Source organism: Lissotriton helveticus, chromosome 12 (genome assembly GCF_964261635.1).
Source record: "Lissotriton helveticus chromosome 12, aLisHel1.1, whole genome shotgun sequence".
Taxonomy (NCBI): Eukaryota; Metazoa; Chordata; class Amphibia; order Caudata; family Salamandridae; genus Lissotriton; species Lissotriton helveticus.
In genome coordinates, this window is record NC_136073.1 from 374,465,099 (window position 1) to 374,492,749 (window position 27,651).

At 48.3% G+C, this 27,651-nt stretch overlaps 1 protein-coding gene across 2 annotated transcripts in view; it reads right to left on the minus strand.

Moving 5' to 3' along the window:
* Window positions 1-27,651, minus strand: part of SLC7A9 (solute carrier family 7 member 9) — an 824,809-nt gene that overhangs the window by 199,282 nt on the left and 597,876 nt on the right. For both annotated transcript variants that reach the window (XM_078669571.1, XM_078669572.1), the window contains exon 9: window positions 12,643-12,746. In XM_078669571.1, the coding sequence (XP_078525697.1) occupies window positions 12,643-12,746 (104 nt within the window). The remainder of the gene's footprint in view (window positions 1-12,642; window positions 12,747-27,651) is intronic.

Sequence of the window (27,651 nt, forward strand, 5' to 3'; positions counted from 1 at the left end):
ACGGGTAGCAGTGCGCTTTACAAGCTCAAATAAATACATACATACATACATACATACACCTCCCCAAGGTTCAATACAAGCCCCTGGTGGATGTTTAGGGGTTCCTTACTAGCACCTGGGTTTTCCTCCGCCTTTGCCATATCACAGAGGTGGGGTAGTGCCCTTAGATAGACATCAACCAGTTTGTTCGGGGAACCCAATATATATGGCCACTTAACTCGCCGCCTGTTATTGGTTAAAGATAGCGGTGGGCCTATAAGGTTTGAGTCAGTACCTGGGTTAGACAGGCCCAGACTCCCAGGCTTAAGAGACATAACCAAGGGATTGTGATCACTATCTTTCCTAGGATGGATTTTAAAATCTGAAACCATGCCCCAGGTTCTGGCTTCCACCAGGATATAATCGAGGATGGAATTTTGGCCCTCCCTGTTAAATTTCACTTGGGCCGGTCTATCCAAATTTGTCCTCCCATTGCAGGCTCTAAGCGCGGTCGAAAGAGTGATGGAATTAATTTGTAGGACCAGAGGGGTCCATGCTCTCACCACCGGGGTCTGCGGTTCCGGAATGAACCAGAACTGGTCTTCTTCATCAGAGCCGTTACAAGATGAATCAGTGAGTGGCTCAAACTGGCAATTAAAATCGCCACCCACGATTAACAAAACTGCAGGGTCCAGAGTTGGGATGAACTGCACATGTTGGTCTATAGTTGGGGACTCCTTCCCACTAACAGTAGGTCGCGAGTAAATGTTTATTAGCGCAGCTTGTCTGTTCCCCGGCAGTGTAAGCAACACACACTGCAGGTCTCGGGACCCTGTAGGGATCTGAACAGCCTGGGCCCCTAAGTGTGTTCCGACCCAGATACTCAGTCCCCCCGAAGGTCTGCCCCTCCCCTTCTTGGTAGCTAGTTCACTGAACGTTGCATACCCGCACCTTTGTTCCCCTTCTAGTGCCCGTTTCCTGAAACAGGCAAACATCATTGCTTTCCACAAAGGCTTCCCATTCGGGGTACAACAATTTGTTCTTAATACCGGCCACATTCCAGGAGAGGATTTTAATAAAGTCCTTTACCATCCCCTCCCTGGGTTCCGAATCCACTGAATTCAAACTGTCCCCCTGAGCAGACCCCTCCACAGTTGGATTTATAGAGAGTGCTTGACCCAGCTTTGATAGCTCGCTGTCCCCGGGCCCTGCCACAGCCTCCAAGGCGGTCATACACAAACCCTCCAGTCCGCCTGTGGGGGACCTGCCTGGACCCACGGACATGCGTCAATCAAGTTGGTCTAATACACTAAATCTATTAGTAAGGGCAAGCAAATAATTCCGTGGGCCATTAATGTTATTTCTCGCCTGGGTATCATATGGTCTAGGATCTGGAATATCCTGCACGGACCAGTTTTGGGACCCTCTCGCCATACTCACAGTGGGATAGAAATAGGTCAGGGGCAAGGATTGTACTTGTGATCTAGAACACCCCGGGGCCCAGTTGGAAATATGGGCCATCACCCTACTGTCCCTGAAGTTTATGACTATGCAGTCACCATCTTTCGCCCGCGTCCCTACCCAACTTACCCGCCGGGCAAAAAGGATTTCACTTGAAACATGCATTGGCAGTGGCCTGTTGTAATTGAGCCAATGGATGCATTTATTTTTTAAAGCACCATAGTCCTCCCTTTTCTCTTGGTCCAGGGCTGGGACACCTGCGAGAACAACCACATACGGTGCCGACTCAGGTGGAAGATTCAAACAATTAGATAGTGTTTCAGAAGTTGGGGGATTAAAAGTTGCACTCCTGAATGCGTGGGTTTGGCCATTGTCTAGCCCACCACCCCCGCCTCCCCAACAGGTCTATACCCTGCTGTGTGTCTATCATAGCCTACTCCAGCTAGGTCCCATTGACTCCGCGGCTGGTAACACTGGGGTTGTGGGACTATGGGCTTTGGTGCAGGCAATGCAGAGGGATTACAAGACACAATATTGGGCCCAGGTTGCCTCACTAGACTGTCCTTAGTTACCGATGGACCAAGAACCGCCCCCTTCCCTGCATCAGCAGAATACAATTGTTCCCGACTTGTCAGTCTATTTTCAATGGCATTTAATCTGTCATACAAGGGACTGCATGTCTTGAAAAAGATTTTTTCCATCTTAGCCCAGAACTCTTCTCCCAGGTCCGTGTGACAGAGATCATTAGAGGCTAGGGATGTCATGGACAACTGTTCTATCCGCTGGGTTACAACTGGGCTCACGGTGTCAGATGCCGTTTGGTCCATTCCCCCGCCGTTGCATTTTTGCAGCTTGGCCTTCCTCTTATTCATAGGTGCTCCCCCACGCTTCCTTTTGGCAGGGGCTACCAGAGCCTCTGCACCTCTCTTTAAGCTAGTTGCGGAGCGGGTTTGTAGCGTCCTACAGGTGGGGTCCAGGGCTTCAGTCCTAATAGCCGATGTTTCCTGTGCAGGAGATAAAACTACCTCCCTCAATGGAGATACCAGGGGTCTTATTTCAATTTGCACCTGGTGAGGAGAGACCTCACCAGCGCCCCTCCTGCTAGATCTTTCAGATAATTCCAACCTAGTGAGTGAGGGGGACAATGCTAGCCGGCCCAGAGATGACCGCTTGTCAAAGTTGGGATCCACAGAAAGCCTTTTTTCAGTTAAGTCTATTTGATGGTCCAGCATAGCCGATGCCCTGGTGAGGAACTGATCGAGGGTTCCAATAAACGACCCGCCAGGGATCGACTTTCTTCCTGTTCCCATTCCCACTTTAGCACCTGCCATAACAAGGTTGGAGGCCACAGTACCTTATATCAAATGTCAAATAGAATGAGCGGGCACTGAAATGCTCTCAAAGCACTAATTAAAATACTAGTAGGAATTGCTTCACACCAACCTTAGCTTAGTCTTTGCGAAGGAGTTGAAAGAGGGAGGCCCCGTCCCGTCCTCTCTCGGCCTAGAACGGGCTCAAACAGGCCCGCCCTTGGCCCGGGCTTCGCCCGGCACACGCCTGCACGCGTCCCGCGGGACTGAAAAGGGAGGCTTGTTAAATCCACCTGGGGGCAGGGCTTGTCAATGGGCGTCTCTCTGGCCCGCTGTGCTGTAGGGAGCGTGGTTCTCCCTTCAACGTGAGCCCCTCTGCTGCTGCCGGTAAGATCCTTCACTTGTGCGAGCGTTTCCCGCGGAGCGGGAGACGTGAGAGGTTTTTCAATCACCTGGGGGCAGGGCGTGTCAATGGGCGTCTCTCTGGCCCGCTGTGCTGTAGGGAGCCTGGTTCTCCCTTCAACGTGAGCCCCTCTGCTGCTGCCGGTAAGATCCTTCACTTGTGCTCGCGTTTCCCGCGGAGCGGGAGACGCGAGAGGTTTTTCAATCACCTGGGGGCAGGGCGTGTCAATGGGCGTCTCTCTGGCCCGCTGTGCTGTAGGGAGCGTGGTTCTCCCTTCAACGTGAGCCCCTCTGCTGCTGCCGATAAGATCCTTCACTTGTGCGAGCGTTTTCCGCGGAGCGGGAAACGCGAGAGGTTTTTCAATCACCTGGGGGCAGGGCGTGTCAATGGGCGTCTCTCTGGCCCGCTGTGCTTTAGGGAGCGTGGTTCTCCCTTCAATGTGAGCCCCACTGCTGCTGCCGGTAAGATCCTTCACTTGTGCGAGCGTTTCCCGCGGAGCGGGAGACGTGAGAGGTTTTTCAATCACCTGGGGGCAGGGCGTGTCAATGGGCGTCTCTTTGGCCCGCTGTCCTGTAGGGAGCGTGGTTCTCCCTTCAACGTGAGCTCCTCTGCTGCTGCCGGTAAGATCCTTCACTTGTGCGAGCGTTTCCTGCGGAGTGGGAAACGCGAGAGGTTTTTCAATCACCTGGGGGCAGAGCGTGTCAATGGGCGTCTCTCTGGCCCGCTGTGCTGTAGGGAGCGTGGTTCTCCCTTCAACGTGAGCCCCTCTGCTGCTGCCGGTAAGATCCTTCACTTGTGCAAGCGTTTCCTGCGGAGCGGGAGACGCAAGAGGTTTTTCAATCACCTGGGGGCAGGGCGTGTCAATGGGTGTCTCTCTGGCCCGCTGTGCTGTAGGGAGCGTGGTTCTCCCTTCAACGTGAACCCCTCTACTGCTGCCGGTAAGATCCTTCACTTGTTCAAGCGTTTCCCGCGGAGCGCGAGACGCGAGAGGTTTTTCAATCACCTGGGGGCAGGGCATGTCAATAGGCGTCTCTCTGGCCCGCTGTGCTGTAGGGAGCGTGGTTCTCCCTTCAACGTGACCTCCTCTGCTGCTGCCGGTAAGATCCTTCACTTGTGCTAGCGTTTCCCGCGGAGTGGGAAACGCGAGAGGTTTTTCAATCACCTGGGGGCAGAGCGTGTCAATGGGCGTCTCTCTGGCCCGCTGTGCTGTAGGGAGCGTGGTTCTCCCTTCAACGTGAGCCCCTCTGCTGCTGCCGGTAAGATCCTTCACTTGTGCAAGCGTTTCCCGCGGAGCGGGAGACGCGAGAGGTTTTTCAATCACCTGGGGGCAGGGCGTGTCAATGGGCGTCTCTCTGGCCCGCTGTGCTGTAGGGAGCGTGGTTCTCCCTTCAACGTGAACCCCTCTGCTGCTGCCGGTAAGATCCTTCACTTAAGCGAGCGTTTCCCGTGGATCGGGAAACGCGAGAGGTTTTTCAATCACCTGGGGACAGGGCGTGTCAATGGGCGTCTCTCTGGCCCGCTGTGCTGTAGGGAGCGTGGTTCTCCCTTCAACGTGAGCTCCTCTGCTGCTGCCGGTAAGATCCTTCACTTCTACCAGAAAATGTGTTAGCAAAGGTAAGTAACGTATTTGTCTCTATCATATCACCTCACCTCACTTCCCTACCTTCCATACCATTTCCCTCATTTCTCAATAGCCATAATAATAAGAGATCTAGGAGATGTTAGCGAACTTGCCAGTAACTCTGTAGACAATAATAAATGCCTGGTAATTGGGTGCCTGGATAGTTTTTCCTCTCCACACTGCTTCAAACACCTCTGATAATCACAAGAGGGTGCAACAATAATATGGAGATAGGCTGGTAATGTCTTGAGTCTCCCAGTAATTCTTTGGTATCTCCTCCAGATTTGTGGTGCCAGAGAAAGCTTATAGAATTCCGTGAAACTGTGTTACTGACAGTTCTTTCCCAAATTTCTGGGTTGAGAAGTAAAGATGGTGGAAATTGCTCTTAGTAACACTATTATTGGCTCAGGTCTTTTGGGTGTATTTAAAGGCCCAGTTTATAACCTGGCTCCTAATCTTCCAAACAAACAAGTTACTTACCTTCTGTAACAATATATCTGTAAGAAACATAGGTTAGTTATAAATTCCTTACCTTAGAATTACCCCCAGGCGTCAGACTGGATCTGGAAGGTTTTTCGTCAGCAGTACCCCTTTGCGTCGGAAGGTGGTGTTGTGGTCGCCGGGATGACATCGCGGTAGCTACATAGACACCACCCTCGGGCACTGACATCAGTTCTGTACACAGCTTTCCACGCCAGAAGCACAGAGCCATACAAGACACTGATCACTGGTGCACAAAACTAGCGCCCTGGCTGGAAGTCCTTAACCCTAGAAATCAGTTTGCAGAACGGGGAGGATGGGAGGGGCAGTAAGGAATCTATAACTAACCAATTTTCTTACAGATATATCGTTACCGAAGGTAAGTAACTAGTTCATCTGAAAGAAACAGTTAGTTAAAGATTCCTTCCCTTAGAATAGATACACCAGCAATACCAACCCCGGAGGTGGGTCTGCGTACTAAGTTCACACCAGAAAGTCCTGGAGAACAGAACGGCCAGAGAAGCCGTCTCTCCGGACTTTTCCGTCCAGACAGTGGTGTTTGGTGAACGTGTGCAGCGATGCCCACATAGCTGCCTGACAGATGTCATTAAGGGGGACTCCCCGTCACAAAGCAGTGGTGGCTGCCGTCGCCCTGGTGGAATGGGCTCACAGTCCCACTGGAGGCTCCTTCTTTGCCAAAGAATAGCAAGCTTTGATGCAAAGAATGACCCATCTGGAGATGGTCCATTTGTGCACGGACCGACATTTCTTAGCGCCCACGTAACCAACAAAGATTTGGTCGTCCACTCGGAATTGCTTTGTGCGATCCAGGTAGAAGGAAAGTGCATGTTTTGGATCCAGACGGTGGAGCCTCTCTTCCTCTTTTGAAGGATGCAGCAGCAGAAAGTAGGTGGGCAAAGTGATGGATTGGCCAATGTTGAAAGAAGTAACTACCTTGGGAAGAAAGGAAGGTCCTGTTCTAAGGACCACCCAGACCGAATGGACAGTCATAAAGGGAGCCTTGAAAGAAAGAGCTTTTAGCTCACTCACCCTGCGTGGAGAGGTGATGGCCACCTGAAAGGCAGTTTTCAAAGTAAGAAGCCTGAGAGGACAGTTTTGTAGCTGCTCAAAGGGAGCACATTTAAGAAGATAAGCACCAAGTTCAAGTCCCACTGGGGCATTACGAAAAGAACAGGAGGAAAAAGATGAGTAATGCCCATAAGAAATCTATTTAGAACAGAGGACTTGAAAAATGAAGGCTGATCAGGAAGCCTAAGGACGGCTGAAATGGCCGAGAGGTAACTTTTTAGAGTGCCCAGAGCAGAGCTCTGCTGGGCCAAAGAAAGGAGGAACAAGAGAACCTTGGAAAGAGGGGTAGAAAGGGAATCCACAGCCGTTGCTGAGCACCATGCCACAAATTTGTTCCATCTACAGGCATATACCGCCTTACTGGAGGGGCGCCTGGCTGCTAAGATAACATTGCAGACTTCTGGAGGCAGGTCAAACGACGTCAATTACCGCTGCTCAATCTCCACGCAAGGATGTGGAGTCTGGACAGGTTTGGGTGGAGGACCGTCCCCTGCTACTGCGACAGAAGATCCTCCTGAAGAGGCAGTCGGATCGGAGGATCAATGGCCATGTTGAGCAGATCGAGATACCAGACTCTTCGTGCCAAATCCGGAGCCACAAGAATGACTTGGGCCTGATAGCGCTTGATCTTCTTAAGCACTCTCAAGGCGTATAGAAGAACGAAACTCCACCCGTGACAAAAAGTGTCACCTAGCGAGTGCCGCCTTGGAAATTCCAAGGTGCAGAACTGCTGACATTGCGCGTTCTCTTCGGTGGCGAATAGATCTAACCAAGGCTCTACCCATTGCTGAAAGAGACCTTGCACCACCTCTTAGTGAAGACACCATTCGTGATCCATCATGCACCTGTGGCTGAGTTCATTCGCCCGGGCATTCAGGGAACCTGCCAGGTCTTGACCCACCAGGAATATGCCCTGATGTTCCAGCCATGTCCAGAGGCGGATCTCCTCCTGACATAGGGTCCACGACCTCACCTCGCCTTGTTTGCAGTACCTCATGGCGGTAGTGTTGTCTGTGAACACCTGCACCACTCTTCCCCGGACGGAGGGAAGGAATGCTTTAAGTGCAAGACGAATCGCCGAAGCTTCAGAAGGTTGATTTGGAGCCCGGACTCCTCCTTCCCCATGTGGCTGCCCCATCCCAGAAATGATGAATCAGTCACCATTGTGAACTCTGGTTGAGGAAGGGAGCGGGATCTGCAGTCAACCCACTCCTGATCAGTAAGCCACCACTGCAATTGGTGTGCAGTGCCCTCCGAGATCTGGATGGTATCGGATAGATTCCCCTGATGTTGTGCCCACTGGAACTTCAGGTCCCACTGTAGAGTCCAGAGATTGTATCTGGCATGGACCACCAGCAGGATGTAGGAGGCCATAAGACCCAGCAGCCTGAGGGTCATCTTGACCGAAACCCGGGATGGAGTCTGAAAGATCAGAATCATAGCCCGAATATCCCGGACTCGCTGTTCGGGAGGATAAACCTGAAACTGCGTTGTGTCCAGAACCACTCCGATGAAGAGGAGCTTCTGAGAGGGGGTCAGGTGTGACTTCGGCATGTTGATGGAGAACCCCAGTGAATGCAGGAGGTCTGCCGTAGTCTGAAGGTGGGAGACGACAGCCTGGGGCGAGCCCGCCTTTAACAGCCAGTCGTCGAGATAGGGGAAGACTGGAACCCCTGTTCTTGCAGATGAGCTGCGACCACCGACATCACTTTTGTGAACACCCGAGGGTAGCTGATAAGGCCAAAGGGGAGCACAGTAAACTGAAAGTGCTCGTGGCCTACCATGAACCGCAGGCAACGCCGGTGGGCGGGCAGGACGGGGCTGTGAAAGTAAGCGTCCTGCAAGTCCAACTCTACCAGCCAGGGTCCAGGGCAAACAAGACCTGAGTGAGCGCCAACATTTTGAACTTCTTCTTCCGGAGGAAGAGGTTTACATTCCTGAGATCCAAGATAGGATGCAGGCCTTTGTCCTTGTTGGGCACCGAAAGTAGTGGGAATAGCAACCACAATGTACTTCTGGGACAGGAATGCGCTTGATGGCTCCCTTGGCCAAGAGTGCCAAAACATCCTGTTGGAGAAGGGCCAGATGATCCTCCGACATGTGATAGTACTGAGGTGGCATGGAGGGAGGGGTAGTCTTGAAGGGGAGGGAGTAGCCCCTTCGGACTATCTGCAAAAACTCACCTGTCTGACGTGATGGTGCGCCAGTGGGGGAGGTGATGGCGAATCCTGCTGCCCACTAGCATTTGGTAGCCCTGAAAGATTGGACTAGGAGCGTTTGGAGGCTGCTGCAGAGGGGGATTCTCTGGCCGCCAGAACCACGGCGCTGGTTTCCACGTCCCCGGCCGCACAGATGTTGAACAGCTTGCACCGGCATGTGACTCTGGGCAGGACGTGGCGGGTCACCCCTTCCGTAGCCACGAAAGGGGCAAAAGGCAGACTGCGCAGGGCGGGTGGTGGAGAGGCCCAAGGACCTGGCCGTAGCCCGAGAGTCCAGCGCATTGTCTGACTTGTCACCGAAAAGGTGACGGCCATCAAAGGGCATGTCAATATGAGTTAATTGGACATCCTGGAAAAACCAGTGGACCCTAACCAGGAGTAGCGTGGAAGGGCTACTGACGTGGAAATCGTCCTGTCTAGTGAGTCGGTGGTATCCAGCCCAAAGCGGATGGTAAACTTTGCAGCGCCCCTCCCCTCGGCAACTGCACGGGAGAGCACAGCCCGGGCCTCCTCCGGGCACTGGGGCAGCACCTGCGCTACTGTTTCCCACACAGAGTGGGTGTAATGGCCCAACAGACATGCAGTGTTAACCGGCCACAGTCCCAAGCTGGAGGAAGAAAACATTTTCTTCCCAAGGTGGTCCCGCTTTTTGGATTCCCTAGTGGGTGGTGTGTTAGGGAATGCACCTTTGGAGGTGGAGGCTTGGACCACCAATATCTCGGGGTGGGGTGTTGGGAGAGGAAAGTGGGGTCGTCCTGGGCTGGGTGGTTGCGTCAGGCAATCATCCTGTCAACAGGAGCCCCTGTGTTGGGCCTGCACCAGGTGCCCAAAAGGATGTCCGTGAGGGCTTCATTAAACGGCAGCAGGGGCTCTGTAGAGCTCGCTGCCGGTTGAAGCACCTGTGTCTGGAGGTTAGTCCTGACTGCCAACGTAGGTAGCTCGAGGTGGAGAGCCTTGGCCGCCCTACGCAACACCACTGCGTATGACGCTCCCTCCTCCATAGCCATGGTAGGAGGCGACAACATGCCAAGGTCTGGGGAGGTATACAGACCACTGGCTGCCCCTAGTTCCTCTCTCCAGTCCGGTCCACAACCTAACTGGTCGGTTAAAGAGTTGCCAGACCCCTCCCAGTCCTCCTCACCCTCCTCTGGCTGCCAATCTGGTCTCAAAGAGCCAGGGTAGAACAGGCGCACAAAAGTACCCATTGGCGTCAGTCGACGCCGGTCCGGCTCCATGTCTACCTTGAGGTGGAGGCCGGGTCCGACGTACGCTGGGGACACAGCCAACGCCGGCTGCGGACGTGGTGCCGGTGATCGGCGCCGGGGGAGGTGTAACAAGGTCGACCGGTCCGATCCGGATCCAGGCCTCGATCCAGGGGGACCCTGCAGTGCCAAAGCCACCGGCGTCGAAGGCCCAGGGCCCCCAGCCTAGTCCGCGGGAATTGAAGGTGCACCGGCAGAGTTGGGCTGCCTAAAGATGACGTGCATCACTTCGTAAAACTGACGAAGCTGAGCAGGGGTCGCTCCCGGTCCCGGGAAGGGGGGGAAGCAGGAGCCGACCCTTTGGGCTACCCAAGCGGAGCCACGGGAGTGGCACCACCCGCATCCCTCGTAGTGTCGGCCGACAGACTGGGAGAGGTCGAAGAGCAACGATGCTTCTTCAACTTCTTCTTGTGCTTCGACTTACACGACCCCGAGTGCAAAGACTTGGATGAAGAATGGTGTTAGCTCCGCGACCGGTCCCTAGACCTCCTAATCAACCGGAACCTCGAGTGACACAGAGCCGACTGCAGGGCCTCAAGTAGCTTTCGGGACAACTCCCGCAAAGACTTTGGGGCCTTGGTCTGGCAGTCGGAGCACGACTTGGGGTCGTGGTCGTGCTCCAGGCAGTAGAGGCACATGCGGTGCGGATCTTTCACTGACATTAGTCGGTTACAGGAACCGCAAGCCTTGAAAATGGGCATTCCTCATGCACCAGGGAACGATAGACTCGAAAAACGAAGTTCTCTCCAGATCTGCGCTTGCTGGCATAGAAAAGAAAGAACTGACGTCAGTGCGCAAGGGCAGCATTTATGTAGCTACCGCGACATCATCCCGGCGACCACGATGACGAACGCCGAGTCGACCACCCCACCTTACGACATGCACGGGTACTGCTGACGAAAAACTTTCTGGATCAAGTCTGACGTCTGGGGTAATTCTAAGGTAAGGAATCTATAACTTACTGTTTCTTTCAGATGGTTAATTTTCATTCTTTCTTAACTTGAGGCATCTACAAAACACATAAGGGAATAAACCTGTTGCAGAGTATATAAGCCTACTTTCAAGTCTTATCGAATTATTTTATACACTATACAGAATCTGAGAGTATTACAATTCTATTTCAACTTTTGTTAATGTTCTGTGACTGATTAGTGAAGTGGCTCTCAAGAATCTTGGTCAACATGTACTATAACATTTTCCCATAGGCACAGAATGGGTAAAACATTTTGATGCATAGCACCCCTTTGCTCCCAAGTAAGTATTGCTAGCAGGCCAACTGGCTAACAACCAAGGCATTATATAATTATATATTGTGTGGAAGATGTAGTTACAGGAACATGAGAAAAGAGTGTTGCCACTATGGTCATGGGACAGTAGTTATAGCATGACACTAGACTTTCCACATACCAAAGCAGCATGACAACAACAATCCATAGCTGTATGGTTTCCCATAGTCAACTATGAAACCTTCAGTTAATCCTTGCTTTTTATCCAGCTATACTTTATTGCTTGGGTGTTTGGGCCCATCATTAAAATATTAACAGCAAAATATCGTGTCCAGGGCCACAATGTGATGTTGGTATAAAGTCAGGGCTGAATTAAATTGTGTTTCTTGACAAGGGAACACTTGGGAGATAGGATTGCCCCCACAACAGCAGCTCAGCTTTCGGGTAGCCAGACAGAGAGTTCAGAAAAGAGGTTTATTCATGCTGGTAGTATCAGGCTGCTTGTATTTTAGAATGCAGGGCTACAAATTAAACTGGTGTAATTTTAAATGTTTGAAAAGGTACATTTATATTGGCAGGGTTGACCACCTCTACAGTGTGTCATAATATTCACCCTGGACAAGGAGAATCGACCCCAACTGTGTCCAGGAATCTGCGTTTAAAAAACATTTGAGTATAACCTGTTACCACATTCCTAATCCATTAATAGTCCTGAAAGCCCACCGAGTCCCGACAAAGTGAGTGCAAGAGGAAATAAGCTTTGAAAGAGTCTGTACGTTTGAGTGCAAGTCCAATATATACACATGATATGCTTAGCACAGTCAACCAACCATACGTTCATCAGACAACTTGCCAATGGGAACATGCTACATATCTTGAAATGCAACTCCTTTAAATTAAATATGTGCATTAGAGCAAAAAATGCAACATGTTTTGTAAACACTCAAAATGTCTAATTTTGGGTTTAGGCAGCTAAATAAATACTGATAACTACTGATTTAAAGGTTGAAAACGCGAGAAACACAACCTAAGTCTACAACCACTAAAAATGGAAAGGCTACTAAATCGTAAACCAGGCAGGTTTAGGTATTTTGGCTATAAATAATTCTCAGAACTAAAACCTCTACTGTATTCAGATTTTCTAAACAACACTGGATCATTCCAGAGCACTATGGTTCATCCTTGGCCTCACAAACCAAAACTGAAATTCACACCATCGTCTCAGAGGACGTAGATAAACTCTTGTGAGACTCTCGATAGTGTGACCTAACCATTACTAAAGTAGAACGAAGAAGAGGACTTTATGTCTCTAACCTAACAAGGGCTAATCTTTATTATATGTCTTAAGATAATGTCTTTCGAAATGACCTTACTGAACATTTGGGTAATGCAAATCCACATACGTGGCTTGTCTTGTTCATACAAAATCACCCATGAGTAATGCGAATGGCAAAAGATGTTCTGGGAAATCCATATCAATGTCAAAAAGCATATGTGAAAACATGATTGTCAAATGTATTTAAAACCATGATAAACGTTTGTTAAAATGACACTCTCACACACACACTCTTACCGATATTACAATTGATTACCTGCCAGCTGTGAAACAAGTGCCATTTGCTGCTCCGAGTGTTGAAAATGCCACAAAAAGAGGAACCACCCATGTGGCTGGATAAAGAACCCGATCTCCAAAAGTCTGGAAGAAAAGCAGCACTTGCAATGAAATATACATATTTTTTCTTGCTTCTTGTGTTATCCAGACTAAAATACTTTAGCACAGCAAACTACAAGAACGCTCCTTTACCAACCCCTTTTACCTGTCTGACATCATCACCCTCCTGGAGCAGTGTACTTGTGTTTTCAGAATTGGATCTAGGAAGAAAAAGAAGCTGTACACTACCAAGGAGTAAAACCTTTTTTTTTTTTTTTTAAATCTATAAAAAAAAGTTATGTCCAGTTTTATTACCTTTCAAAACGTGATTTCTTTCCAAACAATCTTTTACAAATGGCATATTGAATAGGCTATGTAGTGATACTAGGAACTAATGCACAATAAGAGTAATGCATGTGTGGCACTATCTTCCATCTGAAATGGGGAAGGGAAGACAGTAAATGGAATCTTCAAAAATGCAGGACTTCATACACGGGCGTCTAACAGTAGTGAGCAAAGACTGATTTGGAGAGTAAGTAGCCACTATGCTGTTATGGAAGGTAAGGGAAAGAACTAACTAGATGTGTCTGGGGTCATTACCTTCCACTTAATTTATATGTTGTTCCTTTCCTGGATCTTAAGAGCCCTTGTGTCTGGAAAATGAAGGAGCACTGTAAAACAGGGTCAGCTTGAAAGGCCACTACAACCCTTTTTAGGTCGAGCCCCCAAGACCTGTTGTATACACTTTGTGAGCTTACATCCAGCACATTGCTTTTTTGTTACTTGGATTGTCCTTACAAAATGCTTGCTTCCTATTGGTGAATTATTCCTCTTTGTCCCTCCTTTTTGTCTTTCATTTCCTCCCACAGAGCAGGGACCAAGTACGGTACTTCTATGTTTTGGTTGTTTATCTGTTAGTTTGGGGGACTATTTTTTAAATTTGTTTCCTGCTCGTGTTACTTTCTGCCTATGTTCAGCTTTGCCGCCCATAGCTGCTTGCATTTAATGCAGCATTCATCCCTCCTACTTCCTCTCATGTCACTCCATGCCCACCCCCACATACCCGCATTGCAGTTTGTTTTTTCTAATTTTCATTGCAATGCTGTCCTGTCAGGTTTCCGTGGAGTGCATTAGGCATTCCAACCCCTCCAACAATCCCCTTGTGCATCCATCCCTCATCCCACAACTGAAAGGAACGATTTTGTGCCTTTGTGATCCAGTGGCTGAACAGCCCCTGTCTGTGCTGGTGAAACGATGCATACATAGAACGCATTGAAGTTTGGATAAAGGGGCGCATACAAAATAGAACTCAAAAGAGCTGCAGTTTAATAAACAGTGTTACCAACATAAAGGGTAAAAGAGAGCAAGAGTTCATGAAATATATGTTGTATCTATTATTACATCGAAGAGTCTGAATAAGTTTTTCATGTTTTCGTTTGAACAGACCGTGCAATGGTGCAGAGCTGTCCTTTTAAAAGAGCATGGGACAGGAGTGCAGTACCTAGAGCCTTCAATGACAACATCAGCGATTTGAAGGCACAGCAGCTTGTTGGTGTGCAATATCAGTTGGTTGCCCAGCCCGGATCCCATTCTTTGATTACCGAACAAAGAAAAAAAAAGCTCTTCTTCATCTCATGGAGCTTCCTCCGTTTAGTGTGAAACAGGGGAACTCAAGCATTACGGACTTTAAAGATGCGAAAGAACAAACGTACCCTATTTGTAAACCTTGTTGTAACAGCACGACGTGCACAGCACACTGAGTCAGTCACAGCATTCAATAAGGCCACTGCCCCCAAAACCAGTGCTGCCCAGGGAGAATCGCCCACGCCTTGCTACGCCACTGGCACCTGATGCACTAAATATAGCTCCATCCCAGCACATACGCACACTTGTTCATTACTTTATGATCTGTAACTTACGAATGTTTCCAAATGCTTGTATCATTTTTTTAAACAGCATTTAGATACCGTGAGTACATTTCTTTCATGCCTGTCTGAAACAAATGACCTTTAGGCACTGGTTATCCAAGTAAAGATGCTGCCTAGCGTGTGTCCCAATGCTGTACAGTCCCGCCAAAAGCAATTGAAAAAACAAATAGGTCCCAAAAGGCAAGACCTATTGGCTATGACAATGCTTGTTAGGTATGGCCACAGACATCTATTGTTGTTTGTCAAATATGTGCATACCAATACTTTAAAATATGATTGTATTGCGCTTTGCCTCCACCCCAAAGCAGTGCATTTTTCCCTCTCACGTTATGCTATTAACCTTTGGAATGCTTCCTTCCACCTAACATTGGAATGCATGAGGGACTACGTTAACTCTTCAAAGTATACTCAATTCAACGATCTTTATTCCATCAGTATGTGATCTTGAGTGTCACAAAACCATTAAAAATGCATAAAACATGCAGAATAAAATACAAGGTAACGAATTAAAACTCATGACAGTGCAACAGATGACCTCTGCCTTACGGCACGTTAAATAAAATTTGCGGTTGAGAACCAAATCCTCACAGTTGGCAGTGACTGCAGAAAAGTTCAAGTGGCTCTGAAATATCTGGTATTAGCCTGTTTTAAACAATCATTTGCAATGCAATAGGTCTTGCATTTGTGAAAATTCGAGCTATTGTCGTAGTAAATGACAATGTTTTTTAATTATGTTTTTTGTTTGCAGTGGAGTGATTATTCACCCGGCTCCGTGTTACCTCATTCTGCACCCCAAAGAAAAGCCACTGAGGCGGGTTCTGCAGGAGCATGGCGTGCATGCCCAGGACTACACATGGGGCATATACATGTTTGCGCAATTTGTAAACAAACGGACTTTGTACATCTTTAAATTACTTTCGCCACTTTATGATATCTCACCCCTTTCATCATCACATATTGACCCTATCCCATGAACACATCCCACAATAGAAACAGGCTTTCCTGCTACGAGGCTTCAATCCTCACTCTCGACCTCAAGCCTTTCGTGCAAGTAGTACAGGGCACTTGTAAAAACAGCACACCGGAGGGTGTCCTCACACGACCAAACACATTATAACTAATGTCCAAAAACAGAAACTTCAAACCCCCCACCCCCCAAGACCAGTGCGTTTTAATGAAATGTCACTTCTGCTGTGCTTGTGGTGTAGAGGTGCGCTGAGGGTTAAATAATACGCTCTGTAGCATCAGATTCATCCACACTGTGTTGTCTCGTGTGAACGGGTCCCGGCCCCGTAAAATCTTGAGTGGGCTATACCCTGCCATTGTTGGAGTAATACGGTAGGCCCACAGAGTGTGTCTGATTTCCGTTTCCCAATTCTTGCCCGCACTGATTGCAGCGTGCACTGATCCCATGATCACCCGGTTGAACCTCTCTGTGAGGCCATTACCGGTAGGATGATACACCGGGGTGTGCTTGGTCACGATGCCATTCTGTTCCATGAATGCCTTCCAGTTCTCTGACGTGAACTGGGGGCCGTTGTCGCACATGATGATTTTCGGTATTCCCTCTCTCAAGAAGGTGGCAGCAAGGAAGGCTACACCCCTGTCTGTGTCCGCTTTTTCACATAGTTCTACTTCCGGACACTTGGAATATCGGTCTATCAGAACAATGACGTACTTGGAGACACTACATGCATCAAGAATTGGGCCTAGAATGTCCACCGACAATTCTTCCCATGGGCTGGAGGGTGTGGAGCACTTCCCTAGGGGTGGTCTTAGCATGGTTTGCGCCTTTCCCGCATTGCTGCACTGCTCGCAAGCCCTTACATACTTCTCCACCTGGTTGTCGACAGCGGGCCGCCAATATGCTTGTTTGACTCGCTGTTTAGTCTTCACAATGCCTAAATGTCTCTCGTGCAAAATCGTGAGCAGGCGTTCCACCAATTGCCGTGAGGGGATTACTTTGTCTCCTCGCAAGAGAAATATGGCATTCTCACCAATGGACAATTCTTCCCGGACTTCCCAGAATTTTCGGAGGTCAGTGTCCAAGTGCTTCTTCTCTGGCCACCCCTGCGTGATGAATCGTTTTACAGTCACTAGGTGGGAGTCATTCTTGTACGTCGCCTTCCAATCTTGTGTGCTTATGGCTTCCTCCTGATCATCTGTGAAAGCTATTGTGTACTCGTCCCATTCTGTGCGGCCAGGTGCACCTTCCATCACTGCCGATCTACTGAGGTAGTCTGCTACTTTGTTCTTGTTCCCGGACAGGTATTCTACATCATATACGTAGTCCAACAACCGGAGGGTCATTTTAGCAATGTGTGGAGTGGCACTGGCATGTCCACTGGACGTAAGTACTTTAACCAGCGGCTTGTGGTCCGTTCTGAGGAGGAACTTCGAACCCAGGGGAAACTGACGAAATTTCTCCATTACCCAGAAGGCTGCCAGCATCTCCTTGTCAATGATGCTAAACTTCTTCTTGTTGGGGGCAAGGGAACGAGACACGAAACTGATGGTTGTCACCGTGCCGTCCGTGGACCTCTGCGCCAGAACTGCTCCCAAGCCTTTGTCACTCGCATCCGTAGTGAGGATGGAAAGTGCAGTTTGGTCAAAGCCATGTAAGGGTACTGCTGCACAAATGTCATTGGAGGTGGTGGACCAAGCAAAGGCATTCTTTTCCTTCAGTATTTGACGTAGATGGTGTTTTTTTGTGGCTAAATTTTTCACAAACTTACTGTAGAATTCGACCATTCCTAGGAATGAACGGACTTCTTCCTTGTTTTGGGGTGTAGGCACCGAGTTGATTGCTTCCACGTTGGCACGTTTGGGCGATATTACTCTGTCGCTTATTTCGTCACCCAAGTAGGTGACTGAGTGTAGGCCAAATTTGCACTTTCCCCCCTCTACTGTGACGCCATTTTGAGATAGCATGTGTAGTACAGTAGAAAGCTTCGCATCATAATCTCGTTTGGTCTTTCCCATGATCAGGATGTTGTCCTGGAAATATTGCACTCCACTGATGTTTTTAAACAACTTCTGCATCAGCTTCTGAAACACCGCTGCAGCGGATGCCAACCAGAAGGGCATCCGCCGGAACCTATAGCAGCCGAATGGTGTGATGAAGGATGTGAGTTTTCTACAGGAGGGGTGTAGCGCAATTTGGTGGTATGCCGCTGTGAGGTCTACCGTGGAAAACCATTTGATGTCTTTGGTCTGAGCCAACATTTTATTGATTTTGGGCAACGTAAATTTGTCCACTATGATGTTTTTGTTGAGTTCCCTCAAGTCAATGCAGATGCGCACTTTTCCCTTAGGTTTGCGTTCGACCACCAAGGGCGCCAATCATTCTGCGCTCTCTATGGGCTCGATTACCCCATTGTCTTCCCTGAGCTGTAGCTCCTGCTGCACTGTGTCCCTGCAGTTGAATTGGATGTTTCTCACCTTGTGGCATACTGGCACAGCTCCCTCTGTGAGGCAAATTTTGTGGGTGAACTTTGTGAGTTTGCCTATGGTGCTGCAGAAGACGGCTGGAAAGTCTGCCTTTCATGTACCACTCTCATATGTTTGGGAATGGTCTGTCATGAGTACTTGCATGGTGCCACCAGTTGAATCCCTAATGCTCCTTGGTCTGCCCAACCTAGTACCGAGGGGCCTTTCGCTGCTACGTACAGTTTTCCCTCCGAGGTTCTACCCTTAAACTCGAAACAGAGAAAGCGGAAACCTACCATGGGGATCTTTTCCCCCGTTAAGGTGACAGGGTGGATGTCTGTGGGGAACAGGTGCGTGCCTATAGTGTGTACGAAGTCCCGCTCCCAGATATTTTGTTGGATGATGGTGTATGGGGACCCCAAATCTGCTACCATGGAAACTTGTACACCCCCTATGGACAACAAACAAGAAGGTTTTTTTTGTACTGGCACAGTTGATACCTAGAAATTGGTCATCAATGCAAAGAACACAGTCCTTTTCATCCTCACCCTCCACCCCGTCTGTGTCGGAAACCTGTAGGACACATTTGACCGACTTTCTCAAAGTGACCATTCACCCCACAATAAAAGCATTTGACTCTAAAGGCAGGACAACGTCTATCATAGGCTGCGTGCATGCGACTGCCACACCTGTAGCAGCTATTCTTGTGGTCACTGGATGCTTTTTGGGAGACGGCCGCCTTAGGTGGGGGCTTACTGTGGTGCTTTGCCCCACCCATGGGTGGAGGTTTGCTGTCATGGGAGGCAGTGTCAGTCACTCTGCACACAGTGGCCTTGCTGGCACTGTCCCTTTTGCGCCGCCACTGCACACAGTTTAGATAGTTCAGCCTTCTTAACCATGGCGATGAGCTCGTTGAGAGGTGCATCCCCGCCGACCCACAATTTTTCCTGTATGTTGGAATTTACTGTGTGCATTATTATCTGGTCACGTACTAAGTCATCGTGGAGGGCGCCAAATTTGCACGTGACTACCAACTTTTTAAGCGCTGCCACATAGTCTTCTACAGACTTTGTATCAGTCTGTTTCCGTTGAAAAAAATGATAGCGGTCTATGGCAGTGCGGATCACTGGCTGGTAGTGACTGTCTAAGACCTCCAGCGCATGTTGAAATACATCACCATCTTCGGAGGGCCTCGTCTTTTACCAAGTTTTCGTACACCCTCAGCCCTTCCGGTCCCAAATTGTGCAACAGGATATTTTTTCTGTGTTTGCTAGAAAATTCCTCTTTACCCTCGTCTTCCAGAGCGGACAGGTAATTAAGAAAATACCCCTTCCAGTCTTCCCACTTCATAGTTGGCTCCCCTGGTTTAAGTAGGAAGGGGGCCGGGTTAGTGAGGGAAAATGTCTGCGCACACATGCTGACTGACCGCTGTGGCTGGGATCCCCCGGGTGCAGACGAGGGGCTGCCGGGCGCTAGCTGGCCGGATGGAAGGGCTAAACCAGTCTGGCATGTGGGGTCGTCAATCGCGTGGTCCTGATCTTTGTGCACCAGGGTTGGGTGTGTGTGGCAGGGGTGCCACTATCTCCAATAACGTCCAAGGAGGCACACTCTGTACTTGGCTGGCCGGCTTGCACCCCAAGGGGAGCTAATCAAGCAACAAGCTCTAGTGCATGACAGTCTATAGGCTGCTGGGGCCACTGGGGGGCTTCAAGTGAGGTAGTACTGGGGTGGTGTGCCTGCGGGTGTGCTTCACCGAGGGCTACAAGTAAGCACTGCCAGGCACTTATTGTGACGGTGCTGTGGGCTTCTCCTGCAGGACAGCATGGTGTAGGATGCAGTGCGTGGCTCCTGTGCAGCTGACTATGAGTTCTTTGCTGGTCCCAACCACGCGTGAGGCCGTGTGTTAGCAAGGCTGTGCTGGAAGGTGAACAGGGTCTCGCCAGCCTCCCATCCCTCTTCCCGCTCTCCCTTAGAGCTGTCTGCCCCGAATCCAATGGGCAGACCGCCCGTGCTCGTATGTAGCAGCGCTGGAAAAACGCGCCGATTTCTCCAGCCTCGTCATCAATTTGTGGAGGTGCGCTGAGGGTTAAATAATCACGCTGGGCATGCTCAATACTTTATTTTCTAACGGGAGAGCGCCGGGGTCATTCCCCCAAGTAGAATCCTCAGTGTCTGAGATGGCCGCCAGCGCTCCCAGCATCCCTTGCGGCGTGACGTAGTAAAGACCACTAGAGAGCTACACCACATGTGGTGCATTCAAATAACACTGGAGTCAGTCTTCGTTTCTTCAAAAGGCAGCGTTTACATACATGTACAACACATCAGACATCACAGCAAAGGAGTGCAGGGGCCCCCTTTACTTTCAGTTCCGGGGGCCATCCCGGAGGACACTCAAGTCCCCTTTAACACCATCATCAGCGGAATCGAACAAGCAGAGGCGATTAAAGGTCATTCATTTACCTATCTGCGCATTAATTGAATGAGAGTCGACTGCGCAGTGTAATTTGCACCGTGCCTCGTGCCTCGTCCCTCGAGTGGCGCCCAAGAGCACACTGCGCACTTTGATTTACTGCCCGCCGCTGTTGGATGCTGCCTGGTGATAAAGAGGAGGCTGGTGAGCAGGCTCTCCCACTGAAAATTAATTCTTAATCCCGATGTCTATCTCAGAGAGGCCCCAAAAGGCACAAGCGAGAGAGGCCGAAGGAATTGTCAAAAGGCTGACTCGGATTACTGAACTAAAGGGCCTGGAAAGGGGGGGGGGGGGGCAAAAGGGTGTGCCTGCTAGGTGTAGGTAGTGTCTGCAGGAAGAAACAAGTGAAAGGAGGTGTCTGCGAGCAGAAGGGAGTGTGTCTGCAAGACGGAGGTGTGGTCTGTAGGAAGACACAAGGTGTCTCAGAAGAGAAGAGAAGTGTCTCACAGAAGTGATGTGCCTGTGAAGGGAAGGGAGATGAAGGTGTCTGGCAGGAGAATGGGGCGTCTGCAAGGTGAAGGGGGTGTTCTTGAGAAGAAGGGAGGCGTCTGGGGGAGGCGAAAGGTGGCTGCGAAAATAATGAGGTGTCTGTAAGGTGAATGGGGTGTCTGCAAGAAGAAATAAGGTGACTGAGAAGAAAAGATATGTGTCCACAACTCGCTGTTTACAAATAAGCAAAACTCATTAAACAATTGAATCAAATGAAATGACCCCCACACCAACCCCGGCCCCCGGAACGGGCAGAGTGGTGCCCGCAGCAGGTTTGAGGTCCCTGCCATCCACGGCCTGCTTCACACGTGGACATAGAACTGATTACATGTGAACACATGCACTGCACACTGGCAGGACCCAAGGTACAGAAGCCTGGCTTTCATTGGTGCAGCAGGTGTAGCGGCACTGGGGCCCTGAATCGAGATGATTGCTGACTTTTATAATTCAAACCGTAGCTGGCTCGAAACACAATTGTACAAAAACGGAAATAGCAATTTATTGTCCGACAAAGGACACGAAGCATCAAGCAGACGGTGCCCCCTCCCCAGGCCCCACTACACAGAACGCGGAGTCAATCCTGCTTCAGCCGGGACAGTCCACACTCAATATCATCCACATCAAAGGCGCTGCTCGGGGTACATGAGGGGATCGTTCCAAGCCTATCAATGGATCTGCCCTATCCTCCAGGAAGGGCACCGTCCGCCCCTGTCTTTCTGTCCTGATTCCACGCCACCCCTTACCGCCCTCCCCTATTCCTTAACACCCCCTGATTCCAGGCACAGGATTTGTTTCTTCCTGTGCAGGGCAGCGTGACACCAAATATACCTCCTCCCGAGGACGGGGCATCAGAGCAGGGGATGGAAGGAAATGGTGGGGTAAGAGCCAGGGATGGGTTCAGGGCGCCTCGAAGGGCCAAGAAGTACTGTGCATGGGAAAGGGGGAGTTGCAGGGTACGGGAGTAGGTCTGGTAGCAGGGAACGGAAAGGGAGTAGTGACGTAAGCAGGGTATAAAAGAGGGTGCAGGGGCTGCAGGGTATGTAGAGAGTTGTTTGGAACAATAAGTGACGCTGACCGGACGCAGAATGGGAGGGGACGGACCGCGCATCGCGCACTTAACATGAGCGTGCCCATCGGCTTGTCTGAAAGAGACGCCGTGAGCGTGCACATGGGCTGTCCGGGTGCTAATTGGAAGAGGCGCCATGAGCGTGCACAACGGCTGTCCGGAGGCTAGCTGGAAGAGATGCCATGAGTGTGCACATCAGCTGTCTGAAAGAGACGCCATGAACGTGCACATGGGCTGTCCAGGCACCGTAAGCGTGCACATCCCTGTCCCCCTTCGGCCATCAAACCGACGACTATAGATCTCGCCAAGTTGCTAGGCGAGACCTAAAAAGGCAAAAGATACCGCTTTCTCAAAAGTGCATAGTATTTACCAAAAAACAAAGTGAAACATGCTATGTGCAGGACAGCCATCCCACGGGCACAGAGGTAGGTTGGCAAAATAGGAATCCTGCTATGGGAAGGTGACTAAAAAGTGCAATGTGCTCAATCTAAGCCTCACTAGCAGGAACCTATGGTGCGGATAAATATCACTTAATACCATTGACGTGCAAATCTCAACTAATGCCTGGACAGTTGGCCTATTGTCTCACCGTACCCCCTCTCCCCCACACACACCCCTTCTCTTCTGTGCATTTAGCTAAGGCCTTAGGAAACTAGCCTTGAAGCTGCCACAAGTAGTAAAACGATCTTTCAGGCCCGGGCTAAAACGGGTTTTACAATTGTACCGAATCCAGGGATTTTTAAGCTTTGATTCAGCTTCAGTTAATCAGTGAGAACCACCCGGTTACAAGAGATTTGGCTCCTAGTTCAGATCCTGAACCACAAAAGGAGGGGGTTGCATCTTTATAATATCAATGATAAACCCTAGCCCAATCTCAGAATAAAAGAGCTAGTTGTGCTAATGGGCTTATTGCCTAGCCTGCAGCAAAATTAAAGACAGCCTCCACGGATTTTGAGACAGTTGCAGCTTTACTGCTTTTCAATGTGTCCCAGGTGAGGTCAAATGGGATTCCAAGATTAAAAAACGTGGGGACAGTACTAACATTGTTGTTCACTATGAAAACACTACCTTCCTGGCACCAAAAACCATAACTGGGGTTTTGGCCTAATTAATCCTCAGGTCCAAGATCATCATAAAACTACAAAAGTGGTCCATCAAATGCTGCAAACCGATTTCTGTCCTGGCTATAAGGACTGTATCGTCAGAATAAATCAGTGCAGGGACGCGGCATTCGCCTTTACGTGGACAGTCCACACCGAGCTCCAGCAGTTGTTCCTCTAGACTATTTACATATAGTAAGAAGAGGAAGGGGACCAGGACACAGCCCTGGCATAACCTATGGCTAGTTTAACAGCTGCAGTTACCCCCCCCCCCCCCTCAGGGCCCTACCTCACACTCTTAGGAACTTCATGATGTTCTGGTCTATCCCCATGCCTGACATAATGCTCCATAGCTTCGTTCTATTTACGTAAATTCAAAGCAGAGCTCAGGTCCATAAATTCCAGATACAGCTTGCTCTACTTAGCCACAGTGTATTTGCTTATTACGAGGTATAAATTGAGGGACTGCTCAACTGTTCCAGGCCAGGACAGAAACCAAATTGGAGCTCCAAAAGCAAGTTGTGCTCACTAGCCCAAGTGTGCTGAAGCACCAGCAGTATTCTCCCCATTATCTTAGCGATTGAATTAATCAGTGAAATGGGGCGATAGCATTTTGGATCTCCTTTGAAGCCTTTTTTAAAAATAGGAATAATAGTTGCTAGGGCCAAGCCTTCGTTGGACATGTTACCAATATGGTATTGAGGACATTGGTCGAAAGTGGAGTCTACAGCAGTATATTGGCCTTTAAAATGTCAAATAGAATCCTGTCCCAGACTGGTGCTGATGTAACTGGTGCTGATGTAACTCAGCTTGATATCCAGATCCACAAACATCATAAACAGGGGCCAGGTAAGCACAGGGGAGTATGGAGACAGTTGAGTGAGCTTGCAACAGCTTCAACTAAGAAAAGGGCTTCCTTGGGAAAGAGTCCGAATAGAGATGCGTAAAATTAGCAACCCAAACTTCAGGGGATCACTCTGTCAAGGCCAGATTCCTGGATATTCACAAAATAATCACGGTTTACCATTGCCCAGAAGTCTTTAGTGTCCTTTAACCCACTGGCCAGCACTAGGGATGAATAAGCCTCCCCCTAATGGTACTCTTCCGGACCCTTAGTTTATTTTTGCACTCTGCGCTGCAACTACGCACCATCTCCCGATCCCTAGGAGCTTCTTTGAGGGCTGCTATTAACTGATTATGAGCCTTGATACAGTTAGCATCAAATCATTTAATATGCTTCCTATTGCCTAATTTAATTGGAACCATGAGCAAGTCACGTGCTGTATTGCATATTCTATCAAAACTATTGAGCAGCTCAGACCCACCCCCTGGTTTACAGGCTTTGTCTAAACATATCAGAAAGTCAGAGAGAGTAGAGTTGATAAAAAAGAATCATTGCACACCTTAGACCAGATCTTGGTCATGCTTTTGTTCTTAGAAAATTATAATGGGAGAGAGTTAGTCTTAATGTGCATCTTGGTGAAAAAGATGTTATGGATTGATGGGGCCAAGAGCCTATCGTCACTAAGAGGAGAATCACCTACAGTGTAGTCCAATGCCCAATCCCCCAGATTCTCCCCCCCCCCCCCCCAAAAAAAAATGACTGAAAGTGCGCCTCTGAATAAAAGTAGGGGGAGTAGACTCAATCTTCACACATTTAATTCTTACTTCATGCAGCTTTACTGAAAACACATCAATTAACTAGTTAAATACGGATGTCGTTAACTCAAGGATAGCATGTCCCAAAGTTTTGATATTGTAGGACTGGGACATCTATCAACATTTCATCATAGCCATCTGCTCTGTCTAAGCCTGCTGCTGTGCTGCTCCTTACTCTTCTTCTTTTCATTTTCCTTCTCTGCGGTTCCCTCTTTCATTCTCTTTCTTTCATGTTTAAATCACTGCTTTACTTTCAACTAATATACCTTCCCTTACTTTTTGCCTCTTTCTCACTTTGTCTAGTGTTCTCCGCTTCTTTTTCTCTGTCATTTTACATATTATAATTTGCACTTCTGTTTTTCCTTGTCTGTCCCCTTTTGTCCAGCACTTTAACTCAAGTCTGCTGTTATTGATGATCCTCTGCATGAGGCCAATGATGTTTAAAGCAAAGCAAACATAAACTAATCAGGGGGAAATCCTAGCTGAGGTGGCCAATCAGGTATGGGATGCTTGTGTTTGTGAGGCTCCTCATTTTATCATTAGGAACCAGAGGATGGAACCCCTGAGCTGCCCCCATGCCGCAACAGAGTTAAACTCTGGAGCATAAAAAAAACGTGACTGTGTGTATTATGTGTAGGCTGTCCGGTTTTAGGTTTAAACCTATAATAACTGATAAAACCCCACCGAAAGGGAAATAGATCTCACCAGTGTGAATCTATAAACACTGGAAAAAAACCTGCACTACCACAAACTAAATCTCATTCAAAGAAAAGAAAAGGAGAGTAAAAGAGTCATTTTCTTTCTTCGTGAAGGGGCCAATACAATGTTACTTTGTTATATAAGCTAGCAGCAAGAAAGACTAGCTAACATTATTCTGCTTGAGTTTTGTTGTTTAGGGATGTCACTAAAATATTGTTTTTTCTTTTTTTCAGATTTGTGGTCTTTGGTCTAAAGATGCAGGGTTTAGAAGCATGTTTTAGGTATTGTTTAAATATTTTATAAACTGTATAGAATCAAAATCATATTTGATATTTTGGCTGCATTTGATACTTTCACTGATATGTAAAATGGCTGGTTTCATAACAATCTTTCCAAATATGTGCCATCACATTTACCCACAGAGAATGGGTAAAAACCCTTGATACATCAGCCCCCAGTTTCTAGTGAGTCAGTATTGATAGTAGGTGAATTGCCAACACCTCAGGCTTTAAACATTCAATGCAAGGTATAATGACAAGTATATGTGAAAAGAGTGCTATCACCAAGCATCTGGGATAGTGGTGAAAACATGGCACCAGACTTTTGGAAAACATGGACCGCAGTGTCATTTGAAATGCTGCTGCAAAAAGGTTCTTTCCAAGTTCAACAAAGATTGAAGTGATACTGTTTGTATTTGCAGTGATTCAGCTATATATATGAAACGTTGTGTGATGACCTGTCAAAATCAATGCCTGAGCGGACGTGCTTCCCTTTAATAGATCGGTGCCACTTTATAGATGGTATGCTGAAAGCATCTTTACAATCTTCAGAGTTAATGAAGAATGCTGTTGAATTTTTTAGTCCATTTTGATGCACTGTTTTGTTATGCGCGGAAACTAAAACACAAATATTTCTCAATTTGTAATTTGTGTGGCATCAAAGGCTCATCCCAACTGTGTCACTTAGTTGATGGTCCTCTTTCCAAGGGAAGGAGCTGTGAATGCTATATTATCCATGTGGCAACCGTTTACAGAATTTTTGCTGAGTGATGATGCCAAAGACAAGAAATATGAGGATCTTTGGTCGCATATTGATAGTGATGTGAAAAAAAAACTCTACTGCATTCTTAGATTTTTACAGAAAACATAAGTGCTGTAGTGGACATAATAAAAAAACTAGAGTCTGAAAACACCCTTGCGTGACAAGTGTTCTGCACAATCGGTGTAGATGTGAAACATCTCATTGAGAGTAGGCTGCGTGACACCTTTAGTGAATTTGGCACTGCAACATGTGCTATTTTAGAGTGCTTGCCACTTTGTAAGCAAAGCAATGTTGAAGAGAAATTCAGGAACTTTTATTTTACAATGTATGAAAAATGCCTTGCAATGATGCATAGAAATGTCCCTTCACCAGCCATGGCATTTGAAGTCAATGAAACTTCACTGTGGTACTCTGTACAAGTTCTAGATCCCTTCCGTAAAGGAAATCTTCTCTGTAGTATCAAAAGTGCTGCTTTAGTTTTGACCACGTCAATAACTCTGAGGGCATAAGCGCCCAGTTCAAGGCAAATATTGCAGAACCTGCACAGAGAATCAAATATTCAAGTGCACCAGTATTGGCGTGAAAAGCTATGTCAGTGGCCAGAGTTAGCAAATTGTGTACTGGCTGTTTTGGCGTTGCCTGTCTCAAGTGCCAATGTTGAGAGGGCCTTTTCACAGAAAAAGTTTACATGGGAAAGAAAGAGCGAGCACACATGACCAAAGACTCACTGAAGAAGTATTCTTTGGTGTACTGCAATAAGTGTGATTTGCAGAAATGTATTTGGGCCTCGTATACACTGTACGTACACGGTCCATATACCATGCACTATCACTGCAGAAAGCAAGCAATAATAAAATCATAATTTTCCATAAACACTGGAAAACACTGTTTCTGTTGTTTTTAATGGCGTGAAAATGTGTAACCAGATTTTTAAGGTATTTAAGTCACTTGAAAACACTGAAAAAACCCCACCAGAATTTACCAAAAATAGAAACTGAAAACAGGAACGCCTAATTATGTAGCAACATACAGTTTTTTCTTATTCAGTATATGTTTTACATTGAGTGCT